Source organism: Anopheles merus, chromosome 2L (genome assembly GCF_017562075.2).
Source record: "Anopheles merus strain MAF chromosome 2L, AmerM5.1, whole genome shotgun sequence".
Lineage (NCBI taxonomy): Eukaryota > Metazoa > Arthropoda > Insecta > Diptera > Culicidae > Anopheles > Anopheles merus.
Genome location: NC_054083.1, coordinates 41,191,140 through 41,203,704, shown reverse-complemented (window position 1 = coordinate 41,203,704; position 12,565 = coordinate 41,191,140). Strand labels below are relative to the sequence as shown.

At 48.0% G+C, this 12,565-nt stretch overlaps 2 protein-coding genes across 4 annotated transcripts in view; one reads left to right on the top strand and one right to left on the bottom strand.

Moving 5' to 3' along the window:
* Positions 1-8,964, top strand: part of LOC121591624 (CYFIP-related Rac1 interactor B) — a 34,393-nt gene extending 25,429 nt beyond the window's left edge. For all 3 annotated transcript variants that reach the window (XM_041912349.1, XM_041912350.1, XM_041912351.1), the window contains 3 exons: positions 3,194-3,457; positions 3,540-3,802; positions 5,143-8,964. In XM_041912349.1, the coding sequence (XP_041768283.1) occupies positions 3,194-3,457; positions 3,540-3,802; positions 5,143-5,407 (792 nt within the window). In that variant the 3' untranslated portion in view covers positions 5,408-8,964. The remainder of the gene's footprint in view (positions 1-3,193; positions 3,458-3,539; positions 3,803-5,142) is intronic.
* A 54-nt stretch (positions 8,965-9,018) lies between these two features.
* LOC121591622 (U3 small nucleolar RNA-associated protein 4 homolog) lies at positions 9,019-12,561 on the bottom strand. Its single transcript, XM_041912346.1, has 4 exons — positions 12,058-12,561; positions 11,871-11,974; positions 11,130-11,797; positions 9,019-11,036 (listed from the first exon to the last, which is right to left on the bottom strand). Exons 3-4 carry the CDS (start codon positions 11,249-11,251, stop codon positions 9,083-9,085), a joined length of 2,076 nt encoding a protein of 691 aa, XP_041768280.1. The 5' UTR covers positions 11,252-11,797; positions 11,871-11,974; positions 12,058-12,561; the 3' UTR covers positions 9,019-9,082.
* Between the last annotated feature and the right edge of the window lie 4 nt (positions 12,562-12,565).

The following is a 12,565-nucleotide window of genomic DNA, read 5'->3' as shown; positions in this document are numbered from 1 at the left end:
AATAAAGTGCAATAACCTCTCGAGAATGCATTCCACACCACCGTTCCCTGGGCCCGCTGGCTGGTACAACAGAAACGCAGGCAGAAATTCGTAGTAAATGAGCTCGTGAACGTGTACACGTGCACAGGATCTGGGTGCAGTTTTTTTTTTTTTTGTGTGTAAAGGTTGTTGCACAATTACAACCAATGCGGGTGCTACTTTGGACTGTCACTGTCGCGCAGTATTGCAGTGCGCGTGCATTGTCCAGCTTACATAAAGGCCCTTTGAACCGTTGGCAAGCAGGAGGCCGTTCGTTCTTTTGAAGAGAAGTTGCCGTTGTGAGCTAGCCCCAGTTCTGAAGCAAACGAAACGATACTTTAAACCTTCATTTCACACTCACTTCCAACCACACACCATGAAGTGAGAGAGAGAGTGTGTGTATGAGGGCACGATCATTATTTCATTAATTTGGCGTGAATTAATGTGAAATTGCCATTAGCGCCTGGGGAAAAGAAAACCCGGTAGCGACGACACTTGGAGTGCTCCCCGACGGTTTGGAGTTATGTTCCCCGGTGGTTGTAAATAGAATGAAGAAGAAAACAGCCGCCCATCATAATCATCATCATCATGGAGCAGGTGAGCTGGGCAGAGTTGTGTTGCCTATTAACTGCTTGATTGCATCTCATCTGGGTTTGGTGGCACGAAGAAGGGGAAACGAAGTATAAAAAAGGCTTCAAGATGTCAAACAACTTTAACAAACGGATGGGGGCGGCGGGAGGCCGTTCTCTGGCTTGTGCAAAGGTGCGAATGAAACGTTGGACTTATCTGCTGTTTGGCCCCCTTCGTTGTAAGGATAACAGCACCTCTTCTCTTGCGGTTTGCACGTCGAAGCATTTCTTTCCCGGTCACGTCACGCGAAGGTAGGAAAAAAAACGAACCCGTCGTCTGTAAATGGGTTTAGCCTCGAGCGAAAGCATTTTGAGCATTTTCTGACGTACCGTGGGGGTTAAGTGGGAAGAACTCTTGCCCCTTTTTCCGTTTTGGATGGAGTGCCGATGGAGTGTCGATGTTTTAAAAGCTCGATCGCACTAAAGTAGCAATCAAAAAGGAAGAAAGTAGCTGAACAATTAAATCCTATGTATGGGATAAGTCTCAATAATATTTAGCCTTTTTATCGTAAGAATACCTCTAAAATGGAGCACAAAAAGCAAACCAAAGCCGATCGACTTTACGATCCCGAGCGTGTGTTTACCTTCTACTTGTATGAACGAATCGATTGAGCAAACATTCTGATGATCGCCATCCGCGTGCGCCGGCGTGTAATACGGTCGGCTGTTTGGTTTTGCGTATACATTCGCCAATAAATGAGAGAAGTTGAAGACAAACACCAATGATGATTCATCCGACATCCACCTCTTCCCTTTTGCCGCGTAACATCCAAAATCATGTTGTTTAGACACGGCGAATGATTCCCCCCGCGGATGATGGTGGCGGGCTGCGGACAGGGCCTGGTGTGCGCGATAATTTATGCGCCAACATTATGACGGCAGCGGAAAACAAACCATCGTGAATGAAGTGGTGTGGCGGCCTGCACAGCAGTACCAGTAGCGCAGAAGCTTACTGCCCATTTACCCCATTGCTGTACGAGTAGTTTGATTTGTGTATTAACCCTTCGGTGACACGGCTATCTTAGAATGACTAAAATGAGATCTAATCCCATTTGTTGATTGTGACCAAACGCCTGCTTATACTTACCAAACCAACGGAGTACAGCCCCTTTCGAGGGGCTCAAACGAATAATAAACGCACGAGATAAGACACCCCCAGCAGACACATTTGCGTGCTGTGCGCGCAACAAAGCGCACTTCTACAAACCCCACCGCTCCATGTGTTATCTGTCCCCGAAAAAGGCATTGGCTTGCCAATCTCCTCCCCATCTCGCCCATCATCAACCCATGAACCTCCCGGGGCGCACCACCGGATGTGTGTGTGTGTGTGTGAAGGGAAATAGGAAACGTCCGCGAGACGTCCGCACGCGTCATCTTTTCTCACTACCGTCGAATTGGCTGCCGCCCTGTCGGATGGGATGGGGAGGAAATGGGGAGGTTGATGGACATGACAAGGGTGATATGGTGTTGATCCAAGTTCGCAACTCTCCAGGGCCCGACCGCGAACTATATTTCTAGGGCTTTTTGGTGTAAACAGAATCAACTCGAACGTGGAAGGAGTAGGAGGATGAGGAGGTGTAATGATAAGAGACACAAACGGCTCGAAAGGCGTATGGTAGAGCGCGCGCATTGTAAGCGATTAAAGTCAAGGTTAGTGGACTGGTTGGAGTCTTATGGCGCCGCCTCCAAGGAGGTTTTTTTGTACTGAATTGACGAGAAGAATGCTTTTCGAACATCGTTTCATAAGCCGCGCTTAGACAAATCCCACACAAATCCCACACATCGTCATGTCTTCGAAATCCAAATACGAAAATAAATGAGGGCGGGATGGACGTTACTTTTTCGGATTTTGTTGTGCATGTAAATGAGACTGAGAGCTTCACAGCATAGCATACTTTGCGAAGACGCAGCGCCACACACTGAGGGCGATCGATCGATGGCGCTTTGCATCATCATTGCTCGGCTAACGCGACAGCATTACCTTTTTTGGCAAAAGTGATCGGTACGGAACGGATGATATGCCCCCCTAGTGTCAGGTTCGTTTGTTGTCGATATGATGGACACTGTAGTGAGTAGGTGGGAGAAAAAGATACATTAAACCACAAGCGAGTGGGCAGTTTGCGGTTTTTGGAGCCGATCTTCAGCCAAGGGTTTTTTTGTGGATTTAATTCCAATTTTTCCAACGCTTTTAAACGGACAAACGTTTCTCCCTAAGGCTACACGCGATCGTTTGTCACTGGTCGGGCGGAAAGCCACGGATAGTAATTATGTTCCAAAAAACAAAAACCTCGAAGCAAGTGGGCCGTCACTGACGTTTTGATTTCGTTCAACCCATTCGTATTATCATGCCATTCTTTGCGGTGGCGCCAATCCTTCTAGGGAAAGTTGTTCTCAATTCTCGCGCACGCGATTTGCTAGAAATCACACACACACGAAACGCTTCTTGTGTTCTTTGGCGTGATTTCGAGTGTTCTGAATCGTGTTTAAAAGTCTTTAGAATTGGCTATTTATTTCCGATTTTATTTTTTCGTTTTCTTTATTTAAAGGGCGCCGGTAAGGAAATTCGGGAAGCGATTGCGGACCCCTCGCCCGAATGCCAGGAGAAAGCGTGGAACATTGTGATACCGCTGGTGGAAAAGCTGAAGCGCTGCTACGAACACTCCCTCGAGCTGGAACGGATCGTGCCGAAGCTGCTGGGACAGCTGGTGGGCGGCCGGCTCAACCCAACGCAGCACCTGGAAACGCAGCAGGCACTGGTGAAGCAGCTGGCCGAGATACTGGAGTTTGTGCTCAAATTTGACGAATACAAGGTAATGATGAATGCTGCTGCTGGAAAGTACAGCAGAAGTACGTACTGGAATGCTAACGCTTCTCCCATTCTCCGTTTGCTAGATGAAAACGCCTGCGATACAGAACGATTTCAGCTACTACAGACGCATCGCCAGCCGGCAGCGGCTCGACCAGACGAACGAGATGATCATCAGTACCGAGCTGGCGAACCGGATGTCGCTGTTCTATGCGCACGCGACCCCAATGCTGAAGGTGCTGAGCGAAGCGACGTCCAAGTTCGTGCAGGACAATTCCGACAACGTCGACAACACGACCGAAACGCTCGGCACGATGGCGAAAGTTTGCCTCCGGATGCTCGAGAATCCGTAAGCACAGAACAGCGTTCCCTTTTTTTTTTCTTTGGTTCCTATTAGTGGTGGGATCTCGGAATTGTAACTACCCGGTTCCGATTTCGTTTTTGGAATCAATTCCGGAACCGATTTCGATTCCGGAGCTGACTCCAATTCCGATTCCGGAAACGATTCCGGAGTTGATTCTTACTCTGGAGCCGATTGTGGAATCGGAGTTGGCTTCGAAATCTACTGAGAATGGATCGTTTACGGGTAAATTTGGGTTCTTGGCGGCTATCGATGCAATTGTAGCTGCATAGGACCCAAAAGCCTATTCTCATGGAGATACCGAAAGCGAACTTGATTCCGAAGGCGATTCTGATTGTGGAACCGACTCCGATTCCGTAGTCGATTATGGAGCCGATTTCGATTCCGGAGTTGATTCCGAATCCAGATTCGATTTTGAATCCAGATTCGATTCTTGAATCGATTCCGAATCCGAAACCGATTCCGGAGCCGATTCAAGAGCCGATTGCTGAAACTGACTCCGGACCTACTATCCGGAATTGGTTCCACAAAAAATCGGAACTAGTCGGAATCGATTCCGACCAAAACATCTGTTTTCGTAAACGATTCCGGAGCCGATTCCGACTCCGGAGCCGATTCTTACTCTGGAGCCAACTCCGATTCCGGAGCCAATTTCGGAATTGTTCCGGGACCGGTTCCTGAGCCTATTCTGAGTTACGAAAAAGATTTCGGAAAGTGACTCCGCACCTACTATTCGGAATTGATTCCACAAAAAATCGGAACTAGTGGGAATCGATTACGACCAAAACTTCATTTTTCATATAACTACCCAAGTGACATTTGCTCGAAATTGTTTTTCCATATCTGCTCGATTAGTACTCGATACGCCTGAAATTGTAAATTTGTGTGTGATCAAGTGTGTTGAAAGCGCTAAGATTTGGTGAGTTCGTAAATTAGACTTTCTTCTATTGATGCACGATGCCGTCGAGCTAATTTTACATTCGTAGCTTTGATTTTTTATGAAAAACAAAGGCAAATTTTGTGTGACATTATTTTATAAAAAATCGATATTATTTAAGTATAAAATGGCTACATGACCAACTCTAACGATAGGAAACATCATTTCCGAGCGAATTTAGAACAAAACAACGAAAAAGCTGCATCACAGTTGATTTTAAAGGCCTTTTTCTAAATTCCCTTAAACTGGTGCAGTTTAAGGGAAGTTTAAAGCTCCAGTTTAAGGGAGTTTGCTCGAATTCCCGATTATTCGTGCTCGAAAATGTCAATTGGGTAGTTGCCATCTTCAATCGAGCTTACAATTAATCTCCTTCTTGTCTGGTTCCTTGCAGCAAATTGTTGGCACAGATCGAGCGGGAAGAAACGCACCTGCTGCTGCTGCGAGTAATGGTCGGTCTGGTGATACTGTACGATCACGTCCACCCGGTCGGTGCGTTCGCGCGGGGCGCCCACGTCGACGTGAAGGGCTGCGTCCGGTTGCTGCAGGCACAGCCGGCCGTCAAGGCGGAACCGCTGCTGAACGCGCTCCGCTACACCACGAAACACCTGAACGAGGACAACACGCCGAAAAACATTCGAAACCTGCTCGCAGCCTAAATAAGGAAAGAAGAAAAAAGAAGCACGCGCCCCGCGCATCAAACGCACCCGAGACTGCATCAGTGATACCAAAAGCGCAAAGAAGGAGAGGAGGGAGAAAGGCGTGCGGTTGGCCGATTGCACGATTCCTCCTCCCCCTGTTACTAATACTATCGCTAAAGCTACTACTACTACTACTACTACTACTACTATTATCATAACTGTACGGATCTTTGTTTGGCACTTCAAACGATTCAACGGAGAACCGTAATGAAAGGCAGGCTCGTGAAAACAGGAAAAAACACGCGTGTGTAGTCGCAAGTGCTTTCCAAGTGGGGTAGTGAGGAAGCATATTCCTTTTCGGCCACTTCCAGTGTTATGGGAAGGAGACGGTATCCGCTTCTACTTATACAGCATACTTTTTTCTGCACACAAAAAACACACAGACAACAGCATATTAGCCTAGAACAAACTACTTTCTTTTTTTAAGATTATTTTGAGGTTTATTTGTCTCTCTTTCTGTTTGTCCTTTCCAAACTCATTCTAAAACTAGTGAAATTTTAATTATGAAACCGAAATCCTACTTTTTGCACCCCTTCTACTCATGAATTTGTTTTGTGTTTTAGAGTGTGTTAGAAGCGAATCTTACGCTTTTTACTGCTGCTGGCGCTGTTTTGTTAGATATCGTGTAAGTTTTGTTTGTTTTTTGTTTAGCACCACTGCATCACACTACGAAGTATAAGATGACGCGCGAATGCTTACTTTTCTATACGTTATTAGTGTTCTAGGCTAATTCCACGCGCACGCATTGCGGGGGGGTTCTCGGTGCGTGCGTGTGTGTTCTGTAGGGGCAGGGCAAGGAGGGAGAAGAAGCGAGCGCGCAAAATGAGAGAAACAAAGATTATGAGTGTTTTTTTTTTTAGTTTAATTTAAATCGAACAAAACCGTATGAAACTATCTATCCTAGGCATTTAAGTGTATCTTGATAAAATTATAATTAAAACGAAAGTGTGCGAAGGTGGTGGGGGGTAGCACACCTCCCATTTACTACCGCGCACACCCTTTATAAATTGTATATGTATGAAGAATTGGGAGGGCTTGTGGGAGGCGGGAAGAATGGTAGTGTTTGAAACGGGCGGTGCAAGGCAAACAGTGACAGTTGATGATAGCAAACAAATGAAGTAAATAAGCATGTAACGTGTGATAAGAAAACAAAAACAAAAACCGGAAGTGAGAAAACGGCTAGTTTCGGGCGGAAAAGCGCTCACATCAAACTTTAGTAGGCAAGGCACAGTTCTTCTACCGGGACATTAGCTACTTCAAACGAGGACGAAGGAAGACGAGCGACAAGCAGTTGAAAAGAGAGAGAAAGAAAAGGATAGTAGGATGCTAGAACATTGTTTAGTTAAGGATAGTAGAGCCCAAGGATAGAGAAGAGATTGTTTCAGTTTTTTTTCCATTGAAAACCACTACGTACACAAGACATATACACACACGACCACCGCCGTTAAAACACATTCGAACGCAAAAGTTGTTAGAGAGCACAAAACCTTATCATGCGTGCAGTGGCGGATGCACCAACGGTACAGCCCAAATCTGGCAGGCGCATCGAGCGCGCACGAAACACCGGTTGTGGTTAAACATTAGTTCATGTTTTAACTCTATCATTAGTATCGTTTGTCGTATAGCTGGAAAAAAGAAACTAAATGTCGGGTTTGTTTGTTTCATCATTATCATTCACAGCAGAAACGAACGAACGAACAAACGCAATGAACGAAATCACAATATATCGAAAACAAAAATGTACACCTTACCAATACACTGCTGCTACCACGAATTCAGATGTGTTCTATACTATTTTACAAAGCGAGAACAGCAGCATACAGCTGCCCCGTGTGGCAATTGAATCAAGCAAACAGAACAAACAAGCAAATGGGGAAATATCCAAGCAGACGAACAAAACAATGGAAAGTGAAGAAAACTTGTTGTTATCGCGTAAGTCTTTTGAGAATCTATAGAACATAACACAAACACACACACACACAACAACAACAAAACACATTAAATACTTTGACAATTGTAATAGTGATCATAAAACATCACCAAATGTATCATCGGAATATAGTGTAACAGCGAACATTATTTAAAGCAAAAAAAAAGTAACAAAAAACATTCGAAAAGAAGCACAAAATGAGGCGCATATTATAAACATAAACACGCAAAGTCTCTCTAGACAAAGTGAAATCCGTAAATTACAGCAAACGCCACGCGCACGTTGAATGTGTTTCCTTCTTTTTTAAGGATCGATTTCATTTAATAGCTAATATTGTCTTATTTTTCCGTTTGTACACGTTTTAACGACGAAACACAGTCGCTCACCACGGGTGGCAATTGATCAGCGAGAACGAAACCAGAGTACGAGTAATTTAGCAAAGAAAAGAAAAATATTCGAATCGACCGGTAGCAGATTCGATCACAAAATTGTATTATCACTAATCCCTAAGAGAGATTAACTCGTGCGTTAACGTTAGTTTAGTTCAGATTGGTAAACTATTGCGAATTATAGACAACAAAAAAGACTATTCGGATGATTGTGTAATTTGTTAAGGGGGTAACGGAGCAGCGAGAGAAGAACCTTCTTCTCCCCCCGGGCTATCAAAAATTGCCTTTTTGTAGAGAAAATTTTTCCTGTACGACAAACACGTTTAGCAAATTCTCGAGTACTAACACGGTTTAAACAATCAACACGATTACTGCTGTCATGCGCGCGCATTTATCATCCCCCCCTCCGTCGATAAGCATTGTGTTAGTTATTCGACAGTAAAATCCTCGTTACTGGCTAACCCAATTAAAGGAAAATGGTTTGATGCGTTTTCTCTATTGTTATCGTTACTACTGCATCGCAAAGAACTACTGTACGCCACCCAGACAGGCACTGTCTCACAGTGGTGGTGTGTAGCACAGTGTATGAGGGAGGGAAATAAGTGCAAAACTTGACTTGAGGGCCCGAGCACGATGTAAGCAACACATCTTTCCACATTTAGTATGAAAGAAGCGTAGATAAACGATTGAGAAGAGAGGCAGGAACAGAATGTAATTCAAACAATGCTATTGTAATCGAAAATGGAGGAGGGCTTGGAAAGGAAAAGTCCGTGTAACCAGTAAAACAAAGACACGAAGACGGAAGCTTATTCAGCTAATGCGCAAATTGCATCAGCGCAGCATAACCCAACCACACAACTGTGCATCGAAATAGTTACTAAATACACAGAAAAGAAGACACACGAAGGCAAACACAAATCATCTAAGCAAAAAAGCCCCCCCACTATACACAATAGGATAAGAGAGAAATGAACAATAACTAACCCCTCCCCCGGCATACACAGCACAGAACGTGCAGAAGGACCTTTTGGTGATGAGGATCACGGGGAAGCTTACCACTATAGAGAGAGATGGATGAGTGAAAATGTGTATGTTGAGCGAGAGCGTGTATGCGTGTGTGTTTGTGTGAGCGTGTGCAGGAACTGTGACCCCCGGACGAGGAGAAGAAAATAAAACCAAAAATTCCAAACAATCTATCCCTACACAGCCCGAGCTTGTTGTCACGAAATCCGAGAAAAAAAAGCGATCGATTTAATGTAGAAGAGGTTTTATTGTAATGCTTGTTTCCCCCCCATTCCATAAACGCAGTCAGATTTACGTCTTGCCGTACCGCTTGATGCGGAACGCAGCCGGCAAATGTTCGACCATCGAAAGCGCATTGGCCTGGACCGCTACCAGCTCGCTCTCGCCCAGCCACTCGATCGATACCAGCCGCGGTGCGTCGCGTACCATGCGCAGCTTGCACTTCGTTAGACTACCCTCGCCGTCCTGCTGCTCGCTGCCGTTCGCGACCGGGCGCCATTTCTTGGCCCGACTGTTTTCCTCCTGCTGCAGCACCTCCTCCTCAATGTCCGGCCCGAAGCGAAGTGTCACTATCTTCGATCCGTTCTGCAGCACCATGGCCGATTCGTGGCGTGGATCGAACGCAATCCCACTGATCGGATGGTTCGGGTCTGTGCCGGCCGGCAGCCGCAGGTACGTCGAAAACACGAACGTAAACTGGTCGAAATCGTACACGAACAGCTTGTGGTCGGAGAAGGCCACCGCCACCCGCGTCCTGCCCGGCTGGAGGGCAAGGGCCGTCGGTGGTAGCTTGTAGCGGGGCAGCGAAATCGAACGCTTCCACTTGGCCGCCGTCCGCTCGAACACAACGATCGAGCTGGCCAGATCGGCACACACCAGGTACCGGCTGCACTGGGACACGGCCGACAGGGTGACCATCTCGGACAGCCACCGGCCGGCATCGATCGATTGCTTATGGTCCCACTCTTCGCTGTCGTCGGCGGCGGCACAGCTGAAGAAGTTGATCGTACCGCCACCGGTACGGTCGTACAGGAACAGGCCCTTGGAGTCGGCCGTAAACTGCGCCCGATAGCAGACGGCGAAATGTTCGGGCGTGTTGCGCACCCGCACCAGGCGCGAATTGACCGGTTCCTTGCGGTTGTAGTCGTACCGCAGCAACCGGACAATGTGCTCGGTCGAGTACACGATCCAGCGACCGTTGGGTGCGATGGCGGCGGCCAGTATATGGCCGTCGTTTTTGCTGCGTATCTGCAGCACCTTGTTGCCGCCGGGGGCCGGCGCCGGTGCGTAGGCCGGCCCGAGCGTCCACACCTCCAGATAGTTGACGTACTTCAGCAGCACCAGCCGGCTGTCGGCCGCCACCATGGAGGCCGGCCCCGGCAGCAGCGGAAAGTGCGTATCGAGCGCGAACGGTGGCGAGGACGTTACGAGCAGCGAGCCATCGATACCGCCGGAGAACAGGTACCGCCCGTAGGTGGCCAACGTTTTGATGTCGTGCGTGTGGCCGCGCCGGTTGTGCGACCGGACGAACAGCTTATCCGTCCGCATGCTGCCACCGTCCGCCCGGTCGAACACGCGTATGATCGGTTCCACGCCGCCCACGAACACGATGTTCTTCTCCTCGTTCAGCGCCAGGCAGAGCAGATCGGCGGTCGAGACCAGGTGCTGCTCCAGCACCGTGCCCATCTGCCCGTCGTACACGACCAGCTTGCCGCGCGAATCGGCCGACAGGATGGTGAAGTCCTTCAGCACCAGCACCGCCCATACCGTCGTTTCCTGCTTGTTGTGTGCGCGTCCGGTCGTCATCTTGTGCACCGCGTGACCATTGCGCACGTCCCACACGCGCACAGCATCGGTTGAGCCGGTCACGAGGAAGTTACCCGTCCAGTCAAAGTTGCAGCACACGATGCGGCCCTCCTGCTTGTCCAGGATGCGCTCGTACGCCAGCTCCTCGTTGTCCAGCCGGTACACGTTGATGTAGCCGCCCTCGGTGCCGACCGCCAGCAGCCGCTCGTCCTTGCTGACGTCGACGCACCAGGCCGCATTGCCCGTCACCAGGATCGACTGCTTCACGCACGGTATCTTGCTCAGGTCCCACTCGATCAGCGTGCCGGCGAGACTGACGCTGAACAGACGCTGGCCGGCCCAGGCCAGCCCCTCGATCGAGACACCCTCGCCGCCGGGAATCGTTTTCTCAAGAAAGGGCGCGTACGCCATGTTCCACACCTCGATCGTGCCATCGTCCCTGTTCGAGAGAAAGTGCACAAATGCACCCGTGTTTCGATAAGTTTAGGCCGCTTTGGACGGGGGAGGGCGGTGGTTACCATGCGGTGCTTACCTGGCCAGTGCTAGCTTCCGCGACGACTGTCCGAACGATGAGCAAACGATGGCACGGGGCAGTAAGTTGTAAAACCTCACATCGTGCAGCTGGCACGCCCCGTCCGCTTTATCTGTGACCATTTTTTACGTGTTTTAGTGCAAATTCCTACATGCGGCTAGGGAGGAAACCACACACCACGCGCACGTGTTTTGTTGTTTATTATTCGGAGGGTTTGTTGTGACAGCGCGCCTCGTACGGTGACAGTTCGGGTTGATTGTGTTTTGACAGCTACCCGCTGACAGCTTCGGAGGTGGAAATTCAAAATTGTCGTTCAAGCGAAGCCTTATTTTGGAAACCTGCTTTCGTATGTCGATTTACAAACGATTTAAAAACGCTCTTGGTGTGTTAAGTTGAAGTTTTTAAATGCAAAGGAACTGATAAGATAGAAAATGGCTAAGGTAAAAACAGTGCAGCTTATAGGATGCCCTCCAGATCGCCGTGCCCCACATTATCGTTGGCGCTGTGATCGTCCCACGTGTGATGGTCATCCTTCGGGGTGATGGTAGTAGGCGCGTTATTGGTAGCGTTCTTGTTTGATTGGGATAGCTGCATTTGTACCATTCGCATTCCTCCTACATCGCCCGGTTCGTATGCACGTCGGCGAGATTTGTTCTTCCTCGTAACAGCTGCAATCATACCCGATAGAAGGATGATAAGTGTTGTGAATCGAAAGCATCCCATTACTCGCAAGAAAGATACCTTTGGTTTCTATTTCATGCAATGTTCTGGAAGTAAGCATCTTCATTTCCCGCTCAGTGTGAGACCCAACAATGCTCCAGCGCGGTGCCGGTATGTCGATATTTCTGGAAAGTTTTATGAAACAGGGTGCAAATCACTTGTATGGTGAGAAACGGCAAAACAGTATTGCTAATTCCAGTCAGCATACCTTGAAACTGGTCGTTTCTTTCCATCAACCGTGGGCGTTCCTACAACCAGCTCTTGAACGGTCGCCTTTTCCGGTGTCTCGTGCTCTTCACTTTCCTCTGATGGCTTTCGCGAACAGGGACAAAATATACGGCGAAGTAGCTTTTGCAACATTTCGAATCCTTTTCATTCTACGCTTCTATTTTCCATGCCAAACGATTGCTTTGATCTGTTAGCCTGGATACGGTCTGATTTCTAATGCCTAGATCGTTACTAGGAATGTCCCCAAGCTCTTTGTAACTGTGCTACGACAAACTTAAAACCTGCTCTCATCAATGCTCTGAACTATACTCGTCTAGACGCCAGACAGGAAACAAATTCTTCCGGCAAAATTTCAACGAAATCAACCAAACAATGACAAACAAGCAGCGTTCTAGCACTTTGACCCAGGGGACATTTGTTGATGTGTTGTTCTCTCTGTTTGGCATAAGGTAGCGGTCGGCAAACTTTGCAACCGAAAGGGCGATATT